Consider the following 13,479-nt stretch of genomic DNA (forward strand, 5'->3'; position numbering starts at 1 on the left):
ATCAGTATTCGAATTCTATCAGTTGGTTCGTCGCTGAAAAGCCTGAACCGTCTTTCTGCACCTATGTCGATATTAGGTTTTACGTTTCAGTGTTTGATGTTATGACTGATACCCTCAATACACAGCTTAGCGCTGCTGTAACAGATAAGTGTAAAAGGGAACAACAAAAGATGCCGTCCACACATCAGCACGTAGTGAACTCTCAAACAGACGTGTATCCCAGCTGCTGGCAAGGTCCCATTTGTTTTGTGAACACCTGATAATTTTCCTTTCGTCTCTTTTACAAGCATAATAGAGGCACTTTAAAGTAATCATCTGGCTGATCTGAATCCACATGCAGCACTTTGCATAACAACTAAAATGTAAAACAGGGCCTTGATGAGAACACTGGAGACCCCTTAGTAAGATTTCAACTCTATAACCCGTCCTCACCCACCCACATACCAGCTTGATTAACATAGCGACCGTACAAGAGGCACCAATCTTTGTATTTTATGTTTTGGGTTTTACATCACGCACTCTGAGGTCCCAATCATTGTAATCTGGAGCCATCAAGCTGTTTAAAAGGATGCTTATTATAGATATGTGTTGCTGACAGGATTTGTGTATGGTTTCGGTTTTTATAATAATATTACTGTATTTATGTCCACCACCTCACAGGACGTAGCTAAAAGAATGGGACTGGATACCAGAAAGACATCGTCTCTGTGGAAAGACCAGGCATTAGTGGAGGTTAACATTGCTGTTCTGCACAGTTTCCAGGTAAGTACATTTGCTACAAATCTGCATGGTAATTTTTCAGCTATGCATTTCCAATGCTTTACCATTTTTTCAACTGCAAATATTGGACTGCATTGGATTGCCAGCGTGTATTGGTTATAGGTTTATACCACTGCGATATGTCAAAATACTGCAACATCCTGCTAATCGTTCATGGCACTGAGCTACTGCTGCACCTCATCCCATTGTTCCGAACGCTTGATTTCATTGCCCCTTTGCTCTGCACGTTTATCTTCATTTTAAAATTCAATCTGGTTGGTTTCTATTTGTATTTGTTTGGTTTGAAATGTTTTTGATGTCGCTGCAGAGCTCGAAGGTCACCATAGTGGACCATCACTCCGCCACAGAGTCCTTCATGAAGCACATGGAGAATGAGTTCCGGGTCCGAGGAGGCTGCCCTGGGGACTGGGTGTGGATCGTGCCTCCCATGTCAGGGAGCATCACGCCTGTCTTTCACCAGGAGATGCTAAACTACCGTCTGACTCCCTCCTTTGAGTATCAGGTAATTCGGATGATAGACCGACGTAGACTGATCAGTGAGCCCATAATTCGAACAAAGTGTACGAATGAGAGGAGAGCGATGCCTGTCCAGTTCCTAGGCTGATCCCAAAACTTTGTCAAGTCCTAAAGGATCCCAGTGATACAGCATCAACAGCGTGGTTTGGTAAGCCATTCCATGTGCCTCCTAGCTACTGTAACTTGGTCTCCACTTCATATCCAACTGTGTCCTTTTTGTGTCCATTTAAAAAAACTTCAATCAAGTTCCACCTTCACACACTGAAAACCCTAATCACCCCAGGGCTCTGTAGTTTACTGAAGAGATGTTATGAATATGAACCCCCCCACCCCCATTTAGTATGATTCCAATAAACTAATAATAAACTCAGGCTACATGGGGACCACAGTGCACACTCAGGGTAGCCAAGCCACAATCCTTTCTATCTGCCAAAAGCATGAAATGCAGCTTACCACGTTTTCATTTTTTTTCAGTTATACATCTCTATTTGATTTAATGTAGTTTTGGGTGAGAGGAGGGCTAATTGTATTGTCTGCTAAGGAACAGCGTGGTTCCACTGCTAATGCACAAGGCAGTGCTTGAAGAAAGGAAGCAATGCTATTAGTGATATAATGAGTCCTGCTGACAAAAAGAATATTACCCATGAGTTATTTCCCTAGCAGCGACTACACTTTTAAATATCTGTTTTAATTCATTATATACAGTCTGATATTGCCAACTCTTCTTTCACATCAGCCTGAAAAGATTTAATACATGTCAAATTTTAATTTATCACAGCAGATTAAAAAAAAACTAAAAAAAAAGATTGCAAACACGATAATGAAATAACAAGTTGAAAAAGATCCATGATGATTACGAGTCTGACCTAATAGTGATCTGCTTGTTCTAGCCTGACCCTTGGAATACTCATGTCTGGAAAGGGGTTAATGGAACACCAACCAAAAAGAGGACTATTGGATTCAAGAAGCTGGCAAAGTAAGTCTGAATGAGCTGATCTAATCACGCTCCAAACCTTACTTTAACAAGACGCGCAGCTATTACACTCCTCACACTGCCTAAATAATGCAATTTTTTGCAACTTTTAATGGCAAATCTTGTAACTATGTCGGGAACTTGAAGTAAAGTTGCATGTGAATTTCCTGCACATGTCGTTTAATGAACAGGGAGTATTTGGGTATGGTAATGTTGATGGATTGTTGCTACTTTCAGAAGTTCTGTTTTTGTTAATGCACATGCAGTACAGACAGAAGTTTAATCAGCCTCATTTTCTTTTTTACAGGGCTGTCAAGTTTTCTGCAAAGCTAATGGGCCAGGCTCTGGCGAAGCGAGTCAAAGCGACCATACTGTATGCCTCTGAAACTGGGAAGTCTCAAGTCTGTGCAAAAACCTTGTGTGAAATTTTCAAGCACGCTTTTGACGCAAAGGTAAGTAAACTTTCATCAAGAATAAAAATTAAAAAAAACCATACAGAAAGTATGTTAACGTTGCAGAAAGACACAGGCAGCATAGCTGAATAATACGTGCAAAAAGAAAAACACTTAACAATTCTGTGTTACATCTCTAAACACACAGTACATGCAGCTGTGTCTGATTGTTTCTTTTCATTTATTAAAAAGATAACACAACTCAGATAACACAACTCTTCATGAAGTTAAAACAGCAGATCATGTTTCTAAACACTTTGGACTTATATAGAGGTCTAGGAAAGAGAACTCCACTCAACACTGCAGACCAGTAAATGAATCTACCATAGTAATATGTATATCTATGACCGTTTTTAAAAAAGAAACACTGAAACTATTTATAAGGTAGCTTTTCTGTAAAGATACTTAGTTATGAAGCAGTTAAACAGCAGTGAAAGCAGCCAAACATAACTACAGTGTGTGCATTTGAACAATTTGAATTACAGTCTTTTTAATTACCAAAAAGCACAAAACATAAATCGCCAATGTTAACTGAACGGCATTTATAATGCTTCGGTTTTCTTGTGAAACATTAGAAAAGCCAGAAGCTACAAATACTCAGTGAAGCCTTTTAAAATGTATTTTAAAAAAAAAGAAAAAAAGAAAGTGGTCTTGTGGCCTCCAAGGGCGAGTGAAGGAAATGTCTTTTCAGGCAGACATTCTCTTTTAGAGTTACTCTTTTCTGACAGCTGGGATGAATCAGACAAGTGAGAAATGTCTATTAGTGTCCTTCCTGTTTTAGCAGAGAGGACAGCTGAGTGAGGCGCTTTAGTGTCTGGAACATGCGACACATACTTACTAAGCCTCAGTGCTTGGGACTCTCCTGTGGTTCATTTTTCACAAGCTGTCCCAGATTCCGGAACACAATGTGTCAATTCGATAAGCTTACTAAATGGTATTCAAGTGAAATCTAAGATCAAGCAAAGTGCATCCAGCAGTCTCTAGACTATGCCTACAGCATACTGCCAAGCCTGTATGTAAAAGACACAACAATTTAAACAGCTGATATTTATGCTAAATTAGACATCATTAGAAGACACTCCTCTCACAATCTCATAAACAGGGGCTTACTTGTGTATGAAAATCCTGATTGAACCTGAAAGACAAGCGCATTTGAATTATTTTAAGTGGGAGCAACATTGATTCATCAAATCTAGTTACATGAACTAATCATTTCTAATTAAATGAAAGAAACCCACATTCATTTAAAAATACATATGCATTGCAAAGAAATTAATTCAAATGAACCTCCTGCTGTACCTCTAAGCCCAAGGGATCTTCACTGCTGACATGCAGACTGAAAATCAAACAGTAGTAATGCCAATACAGCTGCATATTTCTATTGCTGTGTGCCATGTAGGTCATGTCTATGGATGAGTATGATGTCGTGCACCTGGAGCATGAAACCCTTGTTCTGGTGGTGAGCAGCACATTTGGAAATGGGGACCCACCTGAAAATGGGGAGGTACTGTAATGCTACACAATACACAGACTAGTATTGCCAAGCCTATGACTGCTATTGTTCCCATTCAAATTATATCATATCCTTATCAAAGCTTACCACGTCATTTGGCGGTTTCCCCATGGTTATAATGTGCATTCACCCTAACATGTTTTGCCACGTTTACCTATGCTTTACCAGCTTCCACGTTGTTTTATTACACTGCTATAGTTTAGTATGGGAAACTTGTATAAGGGGAACACAGAGGAGTCTAACAATGGACGAAAACATTGCAACAATAATTTTAGTAGGCTGTATATAAATGTATCCCATTAGCATGCTTTGTAAAAGAAGATCCTAATTGGCTTTTGTTCCCCCCTTTTGTTTCACACATAGAAATTTGCCAGTGCTTTAATGGAAATGAGGCATCCCCACTCCAGCTCTGAGGAGAGAAAGTAAGAACAAATTATATCGTGTATATCTACTGAATTTATGAAGTGTCTTTTAGATAATAACTTGCTATCAATGTTAACACTTCCCCCTCACAGGAGTTACAAAGTTCGCTTCAACAGCGTCTCTTCTTACTCGGACGCTCGGAAATCTTCGAGCGATGAACCTGAGCCTCGAGACAACTTCGAAAGCACTGGGCCTCTAGCAAACGTCAGGTAGGTCAGCCACTCTGAGACTGTGTCCTGGAAGGCAGTGGCTACATGCAAGTTCAAGACATACATGTGTGTACCGTACCGTCAAAACTCAAAGGGGAACGTGACGACGGCCACATTGTAAAACAGGTCTGCAAAAAGTACATCTCTATTCAAACCTGCATGATCTCCAGTAGCTGATTAATGTCTGCCTGCATCTCATTTCAGAAAAGCAAACAACAATTGGAGTTTCAAGGGAGATGCTCGCACAAACAACTGCTGTTGATCTAAGCAGCGGAGGAATTAAACACTGTTTTCCTTTCGTTCTATTTTGTTCCTGCTTGGTGTGGTTTGCTTGTTGTCCCCGATATTTGCATCACTAAAGACAATTGTAATTCAGGTGAATACAGGTCTCTGAACCATGAGGTTTACACACCTTACGGCTGCGATACTGAGACTATTCGCTGTTTGGACGCTGCTGGATTCCAGGTACCCCGGGAAGAGCATTTCTTGCCTGAATCATTTTCACAAAGTGTGACGGTTCAGAACCTCGTGCAGTAGAAGTGGTGAGACTAGTGCAGGGCACCTGCTAATAAAAAGGAGTTTGTCTTGTCTTTTATTTGCAGGTTTTCTGCATTTGGCCTGGGATCCAGGGCCTATCCTCATTTCTGTGCCTTTGCCCGGGCAGTGGACACTCTGCTGGAGGAGCTGGGCGGGGAGCGCATCCTCAAGATGGGGGAAGGGGATGAGCTCTGCGGACAGGAGGAGTCTTTCCGAACCTGGGCCAAGAAGGTGTTCAAGGTACTGAAGTGCTGAAGCATGTCTACATGACCTGGATCACCGACACAGTTTGGGACAGTTCAGTGTTTTGCAATGCATTCTGGAACATGAAGTCCCACTTTTCTTAAAGAGATGCCCCACAGTATAGGGAAGCAAGTAAAGAAGACTGTCCCAAACTGTCCCAGTGAACCTGCAGTCAGATAAAAGGACAGCTTTGTACTGCAGGACTCTTATTAGGCTTGCAGAGAATGCATATTAGTAACAGGTGTTCTGTATATTATTAGCAGAATGACATAATGATGCTCCACAAAGTATACTGTTATTGAACAATATTTAAAGTGCATGAGTGCCACTCCTAAATATATCTGAATATATGAATCCTATGGCACACATGTCTGCCATGTGCTCTGACTAGGCGGCCTGTGACGTGTTCTGCGTGGGGGACGATGTGAACATCGAAAAGGCAAACAACTCCCTAATCAGCAACGACCGCAGCTGGAAGAGAAGCAAATACCGCCTGACCTACAGAGCCGAGGCGCCCGAGCTCACACAAGGTACCTGCTGACGTTCAAACCGGAAATTAAAAAGGCTGAGCTGCACTAAGTGAGGTTCAGATAACCGGGTGAGCACTAACATATCCGATAGAATCCAGTGTCACACCCCTTACAGATGTAAAATCAAAGTGCAGTAAAGCATTGTGAAAGCATGGTACACTGAGTCTCATTAAGGTTGGTAAAAAAAAAGCATGGTTAGCTGTGATGCAAAGTGAAATCCTGGGAAAAGCAGAATGAACTGCTGCTGCTTTTTATTATTCATCTTCCAGGAGCACCAATTATAGACCTCTAAAGCTCTGTATACCGCGACTCAAGACAATCTTACTGGAGACTTTAATCCATCCCAAACTGTGCTTCCCGCTGAAGTTGATATTCAATTTGCTTAACCAACAGCACTCTTCAGCATCCACAAAAAGAAGGTCTCTGGAGCAAAACTCCTGTCTCGGCAAAACCTGCAAAACCCCAAATCCAGGTACGTTGATCTATTTTAATGTTCGGAACACGGTTCACTTTATTTTTAGTATTAGAATTGATCTTGAATCTCGTGTGCTCAGTAAAACATGGTCAAATATCAAGCAGGAATGCATTCGATATCAATGCTTAAATCATTACCAAACTCATCTTCAGTTTATTTGATGAAAAGTATTGACAAAATAAACGTGTTTCGATTAACGGTGTTTTGAAATGTGGGATTGTGCTCCAAACAGCAGCCGCTCCACAATATTCCTGCGTCTCCACACAAACGACCACGAGGACCTCCGGTACGAGCCTGGGGACCACCTGGGGGTCTTCTCAGGAAACCACGAGGACCTGGTCACATCCCTCCTGGACAAGCTGGAGGACGCCCCTCCAGTCAACCAGATTGTGAGGGTGGAGTTCTTAGAGGAGAGGAACACAGCTTTGGGTGAGTTACTTTCAGTGCTTTTGTAGTAAGAATATAGATCTGATAGAAGAAGGAAAATAACAACCCGGATCCCCAGCCAGAACTGTGCGTAAACGTGTAAAGGCCAATTCAATTCCAAGTACTAAAATGTGAAGCCATTCATGAAACATTCAAACTGTCAGCCGCTGAACTCACTCAGGTTATTTCAGTACATCTCTGTATTGCTTAATGACTGGGGGGCACTGTTTTAGCAGTGGGACAATGTCTCAATGTTAGTTTGACCTCATTTCCCAGATTGTGTTTCTTTGTGAATCTGGCACATTCGAGTGGGAAGGGCACAGTTAAGCTGTGAGAAGGTTCAGGATGCAGCAATACTGAGCAGGGATCGTTTTACCCATCAGCTCCCCAAGACTGGTTTACAACAACGTACAGTATGACCTGTCTTACCGGTTAGGCATTGATGTTATTATTCTGTGGTTGGTTTCTCTAAAGGTGTGATTAGTAACTGGACAGACGAGAATCACATTCCGCCTTGCACCATATTCCAAGCCTTCAAATATTTCCTGGACATCACAACCCCGCCCAACCCTCTCCTGCTCCAACAGTTTGCTGCTCTGGCAACGAGCGACAAGCAGAGGAAGAAGCTAGAGGTTCTGAGTAAGGTGAGTTCACCCTGGCGTTAGCTCAACAGGGATCGATTGTAACAATGCAATCACATCTTTTATTTCAACAAACGTCTAAATCTAACCATATGGTACAAGTGGCTGCATCCTTATCGAGAAGGATTGGACCGCATGGTAACAGCACAGTGACAAACTCCAATGCAACATTCCAAAGGGTTTTTGAGAAAGCTGGGCTTGTTTCCCCTCCCTCTTTAACCCGTGGCTTGCGTCTTGTTTTCCAGGGGCTGCAGGAGTACGAGGAATGGAAGTGGTGCAACAACCCCACCATCGTGGAGGTGCTGGAGGAGTTCCCCTCTCTTCAGATCCCCTCCACCCTGCTTCTCACACAGCTGCCTCTGCTGCAGCCCCGCTACTACTCCATCAGCTCCTCCCCCGACATGTACCCGGGAGAGATTCATCTCACTGTGGCTGTAGTCTCATATCGCACAAGAGGTAGGGCTCCTCCCGAGGGTCACTCGGGACTACCAGTGACCAAGCATTAACGCTTCACAATGTAATAAAATAATAACAGTCGGAATAAGGCTATTTATCAACGTGCGTGGACTAGGGTTGTGCCGATACTCATTATTGTCTTTAAGAAATATTTATCGGCAGGTAATAAATAAATCCATTTATTAACGTGTTGATTTCAAAACAAGAAAAGTTGTCCATCCTTCACCTTTACAACTGAGTAGCACTCAACAGCAGTTAACTTCCACATTCAGTGTTTTAAAAGTCGTTTGGAAGCGCATTTTCCTCTCGTCCGGGGGCGCTGAAATTTTTACTGCCGTACTGAGGCCATTGATTGGTACTCAGTTGTAAAGGTGAGGGAAGGACAGCTTTTTCTTGTTTTGAAATCGACACATTAATGAATGGATTCATTTAATACCTGCTGATCCATACGTCTTAAAGGCAATTCCGAGTGCGAGGAGCAGCACACCCCTAGTGTGCAGTGAATTGCTGATCTTTCCTTTACTGTTTCACGCACAGATGGTGAAGGACCTATTCATCATGGGGTCTGCTCCTCTTGGCTCAACAGGATAGAAACAGATGAGACTGTGCCATGCTTCGTAAGAGGGTAAGGGGCCTCCTTCTTATTATTAACATGGGGTTGTCCTGCTAAACTTGTCCCTTATTGTTTGATGCACTGGTATAAATAATAATTGTTTTAATGCATTGTGTATGGTGGGGGAAAGCAAAAATGGTCATGGTCAGCTGTAAAGTTTTTTTTTTTTTAATGCCTAGATTGTATGTTTCTAAGTGTGCAGTCGCTACCTTTAATCAAGTTGAGAGTGTATTCCCTGGGCGCACTCTGTGCTGTGTCAGATTTGTCAAACAAAGAGTGCAAGAGAACCTTTACCTGTTTTTCCAGAACCTTAGAATTCTTTGTCGTTGACATTCTGTGTGCGAGATCTACGCTCTCAGTGATGTTATAAGTGTAGGTTGCTGGTAATAGGTTCCAATGCGGAAGTGCTTTGGAATTGTAATGATAGTGTGAGATCAATGTTCTAGAGCTCCATCATTCCGGATGCCCAAAGATCCGAAGGTGCCGTGCATTCTGGTGGGGCCGGGGACTGGAATTGCTCCTTTCAGAAGCTTTTGGCAGCAGCGCCTCTACGATATTGAACACAAGGGTAGGTATCAATACTGAATACATGAATTCAAGTCATTTAACGCAGCATATATCATGTAATAATCATCAGAGAGAGAGAGAGAGAGAGAGAGAGAGAGAGAGAGAGAGAGAGAGAGAGAGAGAGAGAGAGAGAGAATAGTAGGAGAATAGTCAGCAGGGCGCACACACAGTTTCCACTATTCAGGGCTAAATATATGGCAGATTGCATTAACACCTACCCAAGTGGTACACTGATTAAAGTACAATGCATTACTGAACATTTGGAGTTAGGTTTGACAGTCAAGTGGATGCACATGAAATCACAGGCATCTGAATGATTTAGCATAATGAAGTAAAAAGATCTCAGCAGCTGACACTACTTTCCAGAACAATGGCCTATTCTGATCGCCTGTGCTACCAGCTACCCGAGTGTGCACGTGTTTCTCCAATGCTTGTATGTTTGGTTCTTTTCCTAGGCATAAAACCAAGTCCTATGATTCTTGTGTTTGGCTGCCGGGAATCCAAAATCGACCACATCTACAAAGAGGAGACCATTCAAGCCAAAAATAAAGGTGTTTTCAAAGAACTTTACACAGCATACTCCCGGGAGCCTGGGAAACCAAAGGTACAGTGCTCTATTAATAAAGACCATCTGAGAGAGAGAGAGGGAGAGAGAGAGAGAGAGAGAGAGAGAGAGAGAGAGAGAGAGACAAGGATTTAATACAAGTTGTATTGTTTCTTATTGAAATTCACGTTAACCTTCTTGCATCAGTTGTATCTCAGCTCTGATCTGCATGTTAATAATGACTCTCGCTTGCTCTCAGAAATATGTTCAGGATGTCCTGCGGGAGCAGCTGGCCGAGCTGCTTTACAGCACCTTCGAGGAGCAGGGTGGCCACGTGTACGTGTGCGGGGACGTGACCATGGCTGGAGATGTACTGAAGACCATCCAGAACATCGTGAAGCTGCAGGGGAACATGACCCTGGAAGACGCCGGCTTCTACATCAGTAAACTGAGGGTAGGTGACAATGAGGCTTAGAGATGCAGCAATAATCCCTTCATTGATCACTGATCATTGACCAAGCCTCAATTTAACATTCACTGATCGCTGTCTTGGTACCCTATTTGTAGCCTCATATATTATATTACTAGCACATGCATGTTCTGTGTTGTATTGGAAGGCTTTCATGAAGACTACACGTTTTTTGTGCTTCTTGTTCTTTTATAATAATAGTTTCTCAATGCATCGTCTATATTATAATACTGTGTGGATGCTATTATGCACATGCATGTTTTCATTTGTATCTGACGGCTTTTTGTCAACACAAAACTTTTTCCTTGCTTTCGAATAAGAGTGATCTCAATATTCCAGTAGGACACGGATTGCTGCTTGCACCTCTAACTTGGCTTCAGCATGGTTTACTCTCAGCTGCAACTGCCATCCTCAGTAACCATGGAGAGCGAAGAATTCATTCGCGTGGGGGACTGACAAGATACAGCTTTCTGTGAAGACCCGCCCACTCAGAATGCTCGGTTACAGCAGATCTCTATTGGCTGCTGCCATTGGACATGATTACTGGACACAATGGATGCTTTCCCACCGCTTGCCTTCCAGAATCTGCAAAATCCAGACTCTGACCCTGATTATCATTATTATTTTTATTTTTTTTCAGGATGAAAACCGATATCATGAAGATATCTTTGGTGTCACACTGCGCACCTACGAGGTTACAAACAGACTCAGATCAGAATCTATTGCGTTTATTGAAGAAAGCAAAAAGGACTCTGATGAGTAAGTACTGCATAAATCCATACAAACCATTATAAATGCATTTTCCCAGCCTTTTAACTTCCCCCTGCTTCATTTCTTTCCAGTCCTATGAATTCAAAGGTCTTATTCCTGACAATCTAAATGCCTTTCCTTCTTCCCCAGGGTTTTCTGTTCCTAGTACCACACAGAGTCTTTACCTTATACAGCCACCAGGGGGAGCTCCTGATGCCCAAGCTTCGCACTGCCGCTCATCAAGTATACTGTGCCAAGTTTTATACTGAAAACGTGCCATCACTATTTTCTACAGGAAATGCTTTGTACCTGTCCGGCTGTGTAGTCGTCCTGTGTCTTTTTTGCTAAAGTGTACCTTTTTTAAATGCGTCTGCGATGACTGTTGCTGAGACAGCGCTGTTGCGTGTGCCTGTATTCAAGCATCGATTTACTGCATGAGAAGAAATATGTTCTATATTTACTATTTCAATGTTACAATGTATGCCTTTACCTAAAAAAGGGAAATTAAAAAAAAGATGATTACTGGCCCTATTTACAAAGCTTAAAGTACTTAAAGTTTCATAGGCATGAAACTTTTCTAGGCAATGGTTTAAGCTTTGTGAACAGGGCCCTATATATATATATATATATATATATATATATATATATATATATATTTCTGCTGGATCCTGTGGTTATAACAGTTGGAAGTAAGGGCTGTTATGAAGGGGTGAAATCATGCTGTTACAAAGCTCATACAGTAGTATGTTTTTTTTTTTTGCATGAATCTATTTATTTGGGGGTGACGTTACTGCTAAAACAGTAACGTCACCGTTAACTTAATACCCACCCGGTATAACTGTACATTCTCTGAAGCAATGGTCTTGATTAAATCAACATGTAGTGCTGCTACATTGCTGCCTACAGAGATGTTATTTAACAACATTGAAGTGCTTCACTGGCTGGAGAATCCACTCTCTAATTCTGAGTCAATCCAAGTCTATTACTACTCAGTGTGTAGTAAATGGACTGTTCACACAGGAGTGTCTTTCAATTACAGGATGTAACACAGACTAGTTAGAAGACACAGGCTATGGCTGTTGCCCATGCAGAGATCCTGCAATCAATGCACAAATTGGTGATCCATGGCTGTGCAACCCATTACTGCAACAGTTAAAACCATGGTGAAGTTTATTGATATCATTGAAGTGCAGTGAACACGGAAATCAGTTTAGAGATCAGACCACCACTTATGTCCACTGGAAAACCTAACTGAACTGGATTCGTTTTGTTTTGCAATCCTTCATAACAGATGCAGTGATAACCTTAGAGATGACACCACCACTCTGTTATTTAAAAAGACTGAGGGTTATGTGACCTAAACTGAGACCTACAGGTAGTCATGACATTATTCCCACAGTATCGAGCCGGTGGTTTTAGTGGATCAGATAGAACAAGTGAAAAAAGCAGAGGGAATGAATACGTGGTGCAATTAGTGATGTGGAGCCTAATGCAAGCAAGAGAGCCGCCCTGCCCCACGGGCACTGCCTGATTATCCTTGAAGGAAGTCTTTTATTGGTAACTGTGAGTGTCAAAACATTTACAAATGCCAAGAGCGAAGGATTAGCGTGTCACATGGTACACATGGTGGAAAGATCAGTCAATCCGTGGACAAGGTGAAGGAGGCAGTCTAAGCAAAACCACTCGCTGCCAGGAAGCATTTGAGTATTTAAGATGTAATGTATTTATTTTATTGTATAATGTCGTTCTTCAAATGTATGCCTGAAAGGTGAAGTAAACACAATGATTATTATTTATTAAATTGTTAATAAAAATCTGCAGTTTATGAAAAGCGTGAACAAAGACAACAGATATCAGTCCAAACTCATGTATATTATTTAAAGTCAACTAAAATAAAATCTTCAGAATATTTTCTTTGTCACAGTTAAAATGAATCTATTCATGAACAGTGTTTACTGCAATGTATTCAAATAATTTATTTTTACATGCATGTGTATCGGTCTAATACGGTCTTGTAATGCAACCGAAAGCATGCTGCCTTTCTCACGTCTTATGAGTTGCAATAATGCACTTTTATGTACAAACCAGATATTCTGTATATCAACCTAGGTGCATGTGTTATACTGAGGCTGTTCAAAACCTTCTCAAACGATCATCGCCAGCAAGTTTAATACCTGCAGAAACTGTAAACTGAAACCGAAACGTACCCTAAACTAGTGTACCGGTACTGGGATCTAAACCTGCTACCACTAAACTAAGCACTGTAAAACAAGAACTATCTGCAGCAACATTGACACAAAGTACTGCATGAGTATTTCTGGTCTATGACTACAATAATAACAGCAAAGTTTTGGACGTGATT

At 41.7% G+C, this 13,479-nt stretch overlaps 1 protein-coding gene across 1 annotated transcript in view; it reads left to right on the plus strand.

Moving 5' to 3' along the window:
- Nucleotides 1–11,699, plus strand: part of LOC117426910 (nitric oxide synthase 1-like) — a 28,167-nt gene extending 16,468 nt beyond the window's left edge. Inside the window, exons 11-29 of the mRNA XM_034045124.3 lie at nt 661–762; nt 1,088–1,282; nt 2,187–2,272; nt 2,577–2,721; nt 4,121–4,225; nt 4,598–4,656; nt 4,750–4,866; nt 5,469–5,643; nt 6,038–6,176; nt 6,570–6,648; nt 6,884–7,080; nt 7,552–7,721; nt 7,964–8,174; nt 8,712–8,799; nt 9,234–9,355; nt 9,810–9,958; nt 10,158–10,352; nt 11,008–11,126; nt 11,268–11,699. Coding sequence (XP_033901015.3) covers nt 661–762; nt 1,088–1,282; nt 2,187–2,272; nt 2,577–2,721; nt 4,121–4,225; nt 4,598–4,656; nt 4,750–4,866; nt 5,469–5,643; nt 6,038–6,176; nt 6,570–6,648; nt 6,884–7,080; nt 7,552–7,721; nt 7,964–8,174; nt 8,712–8,799; nt 9,234–9,355; nt 9,810–9,958; nt 10,158–10,352; nt 11,008–11,126; nt 11,268–11,283 — 2,469 coding nt within the window. The 3' untranslated portion in view covers nt 11,284–11,699. The remainder of the gene's footprint in view (nt 1–660; nt 763–1,087; nt 1,283–2,186; nt 2,273–2,576; nt 2,722–4,120; nt 4,226–4,597; nt 4,657–4,749; nt 4,867–5,468; nt 5,644–6,037; nt 6,177–6,569; nt 6,649–6,883; nt 7,081–7,551; nt 7,722–7,963; nt 8,175–8,711; nt 8,800–9,233; nt 9,356–9,809; nt 9,959–10,157; nt 10,353–11,007; nt 11,127–11,267) is intronic.
- Nucleotides 11,700–13,479: the final 1,780 nt, after the last annotated feature.

Source organism: Acipenser ruthenus, chromosome 11 (genome assembly GCF_902713425.1).
Source record: "Acipenser ruthenus chromosome 11, fAciRut3.2 maternal haplotype, whole genome shotgun sequence".
NCBI classification, from domain to species: Eukaryota; Metazoa; Chordata; class Actinopteri; order Acipenseriformes; family Acipenseridae; genus Acipenser; species Acipenser ruthenus.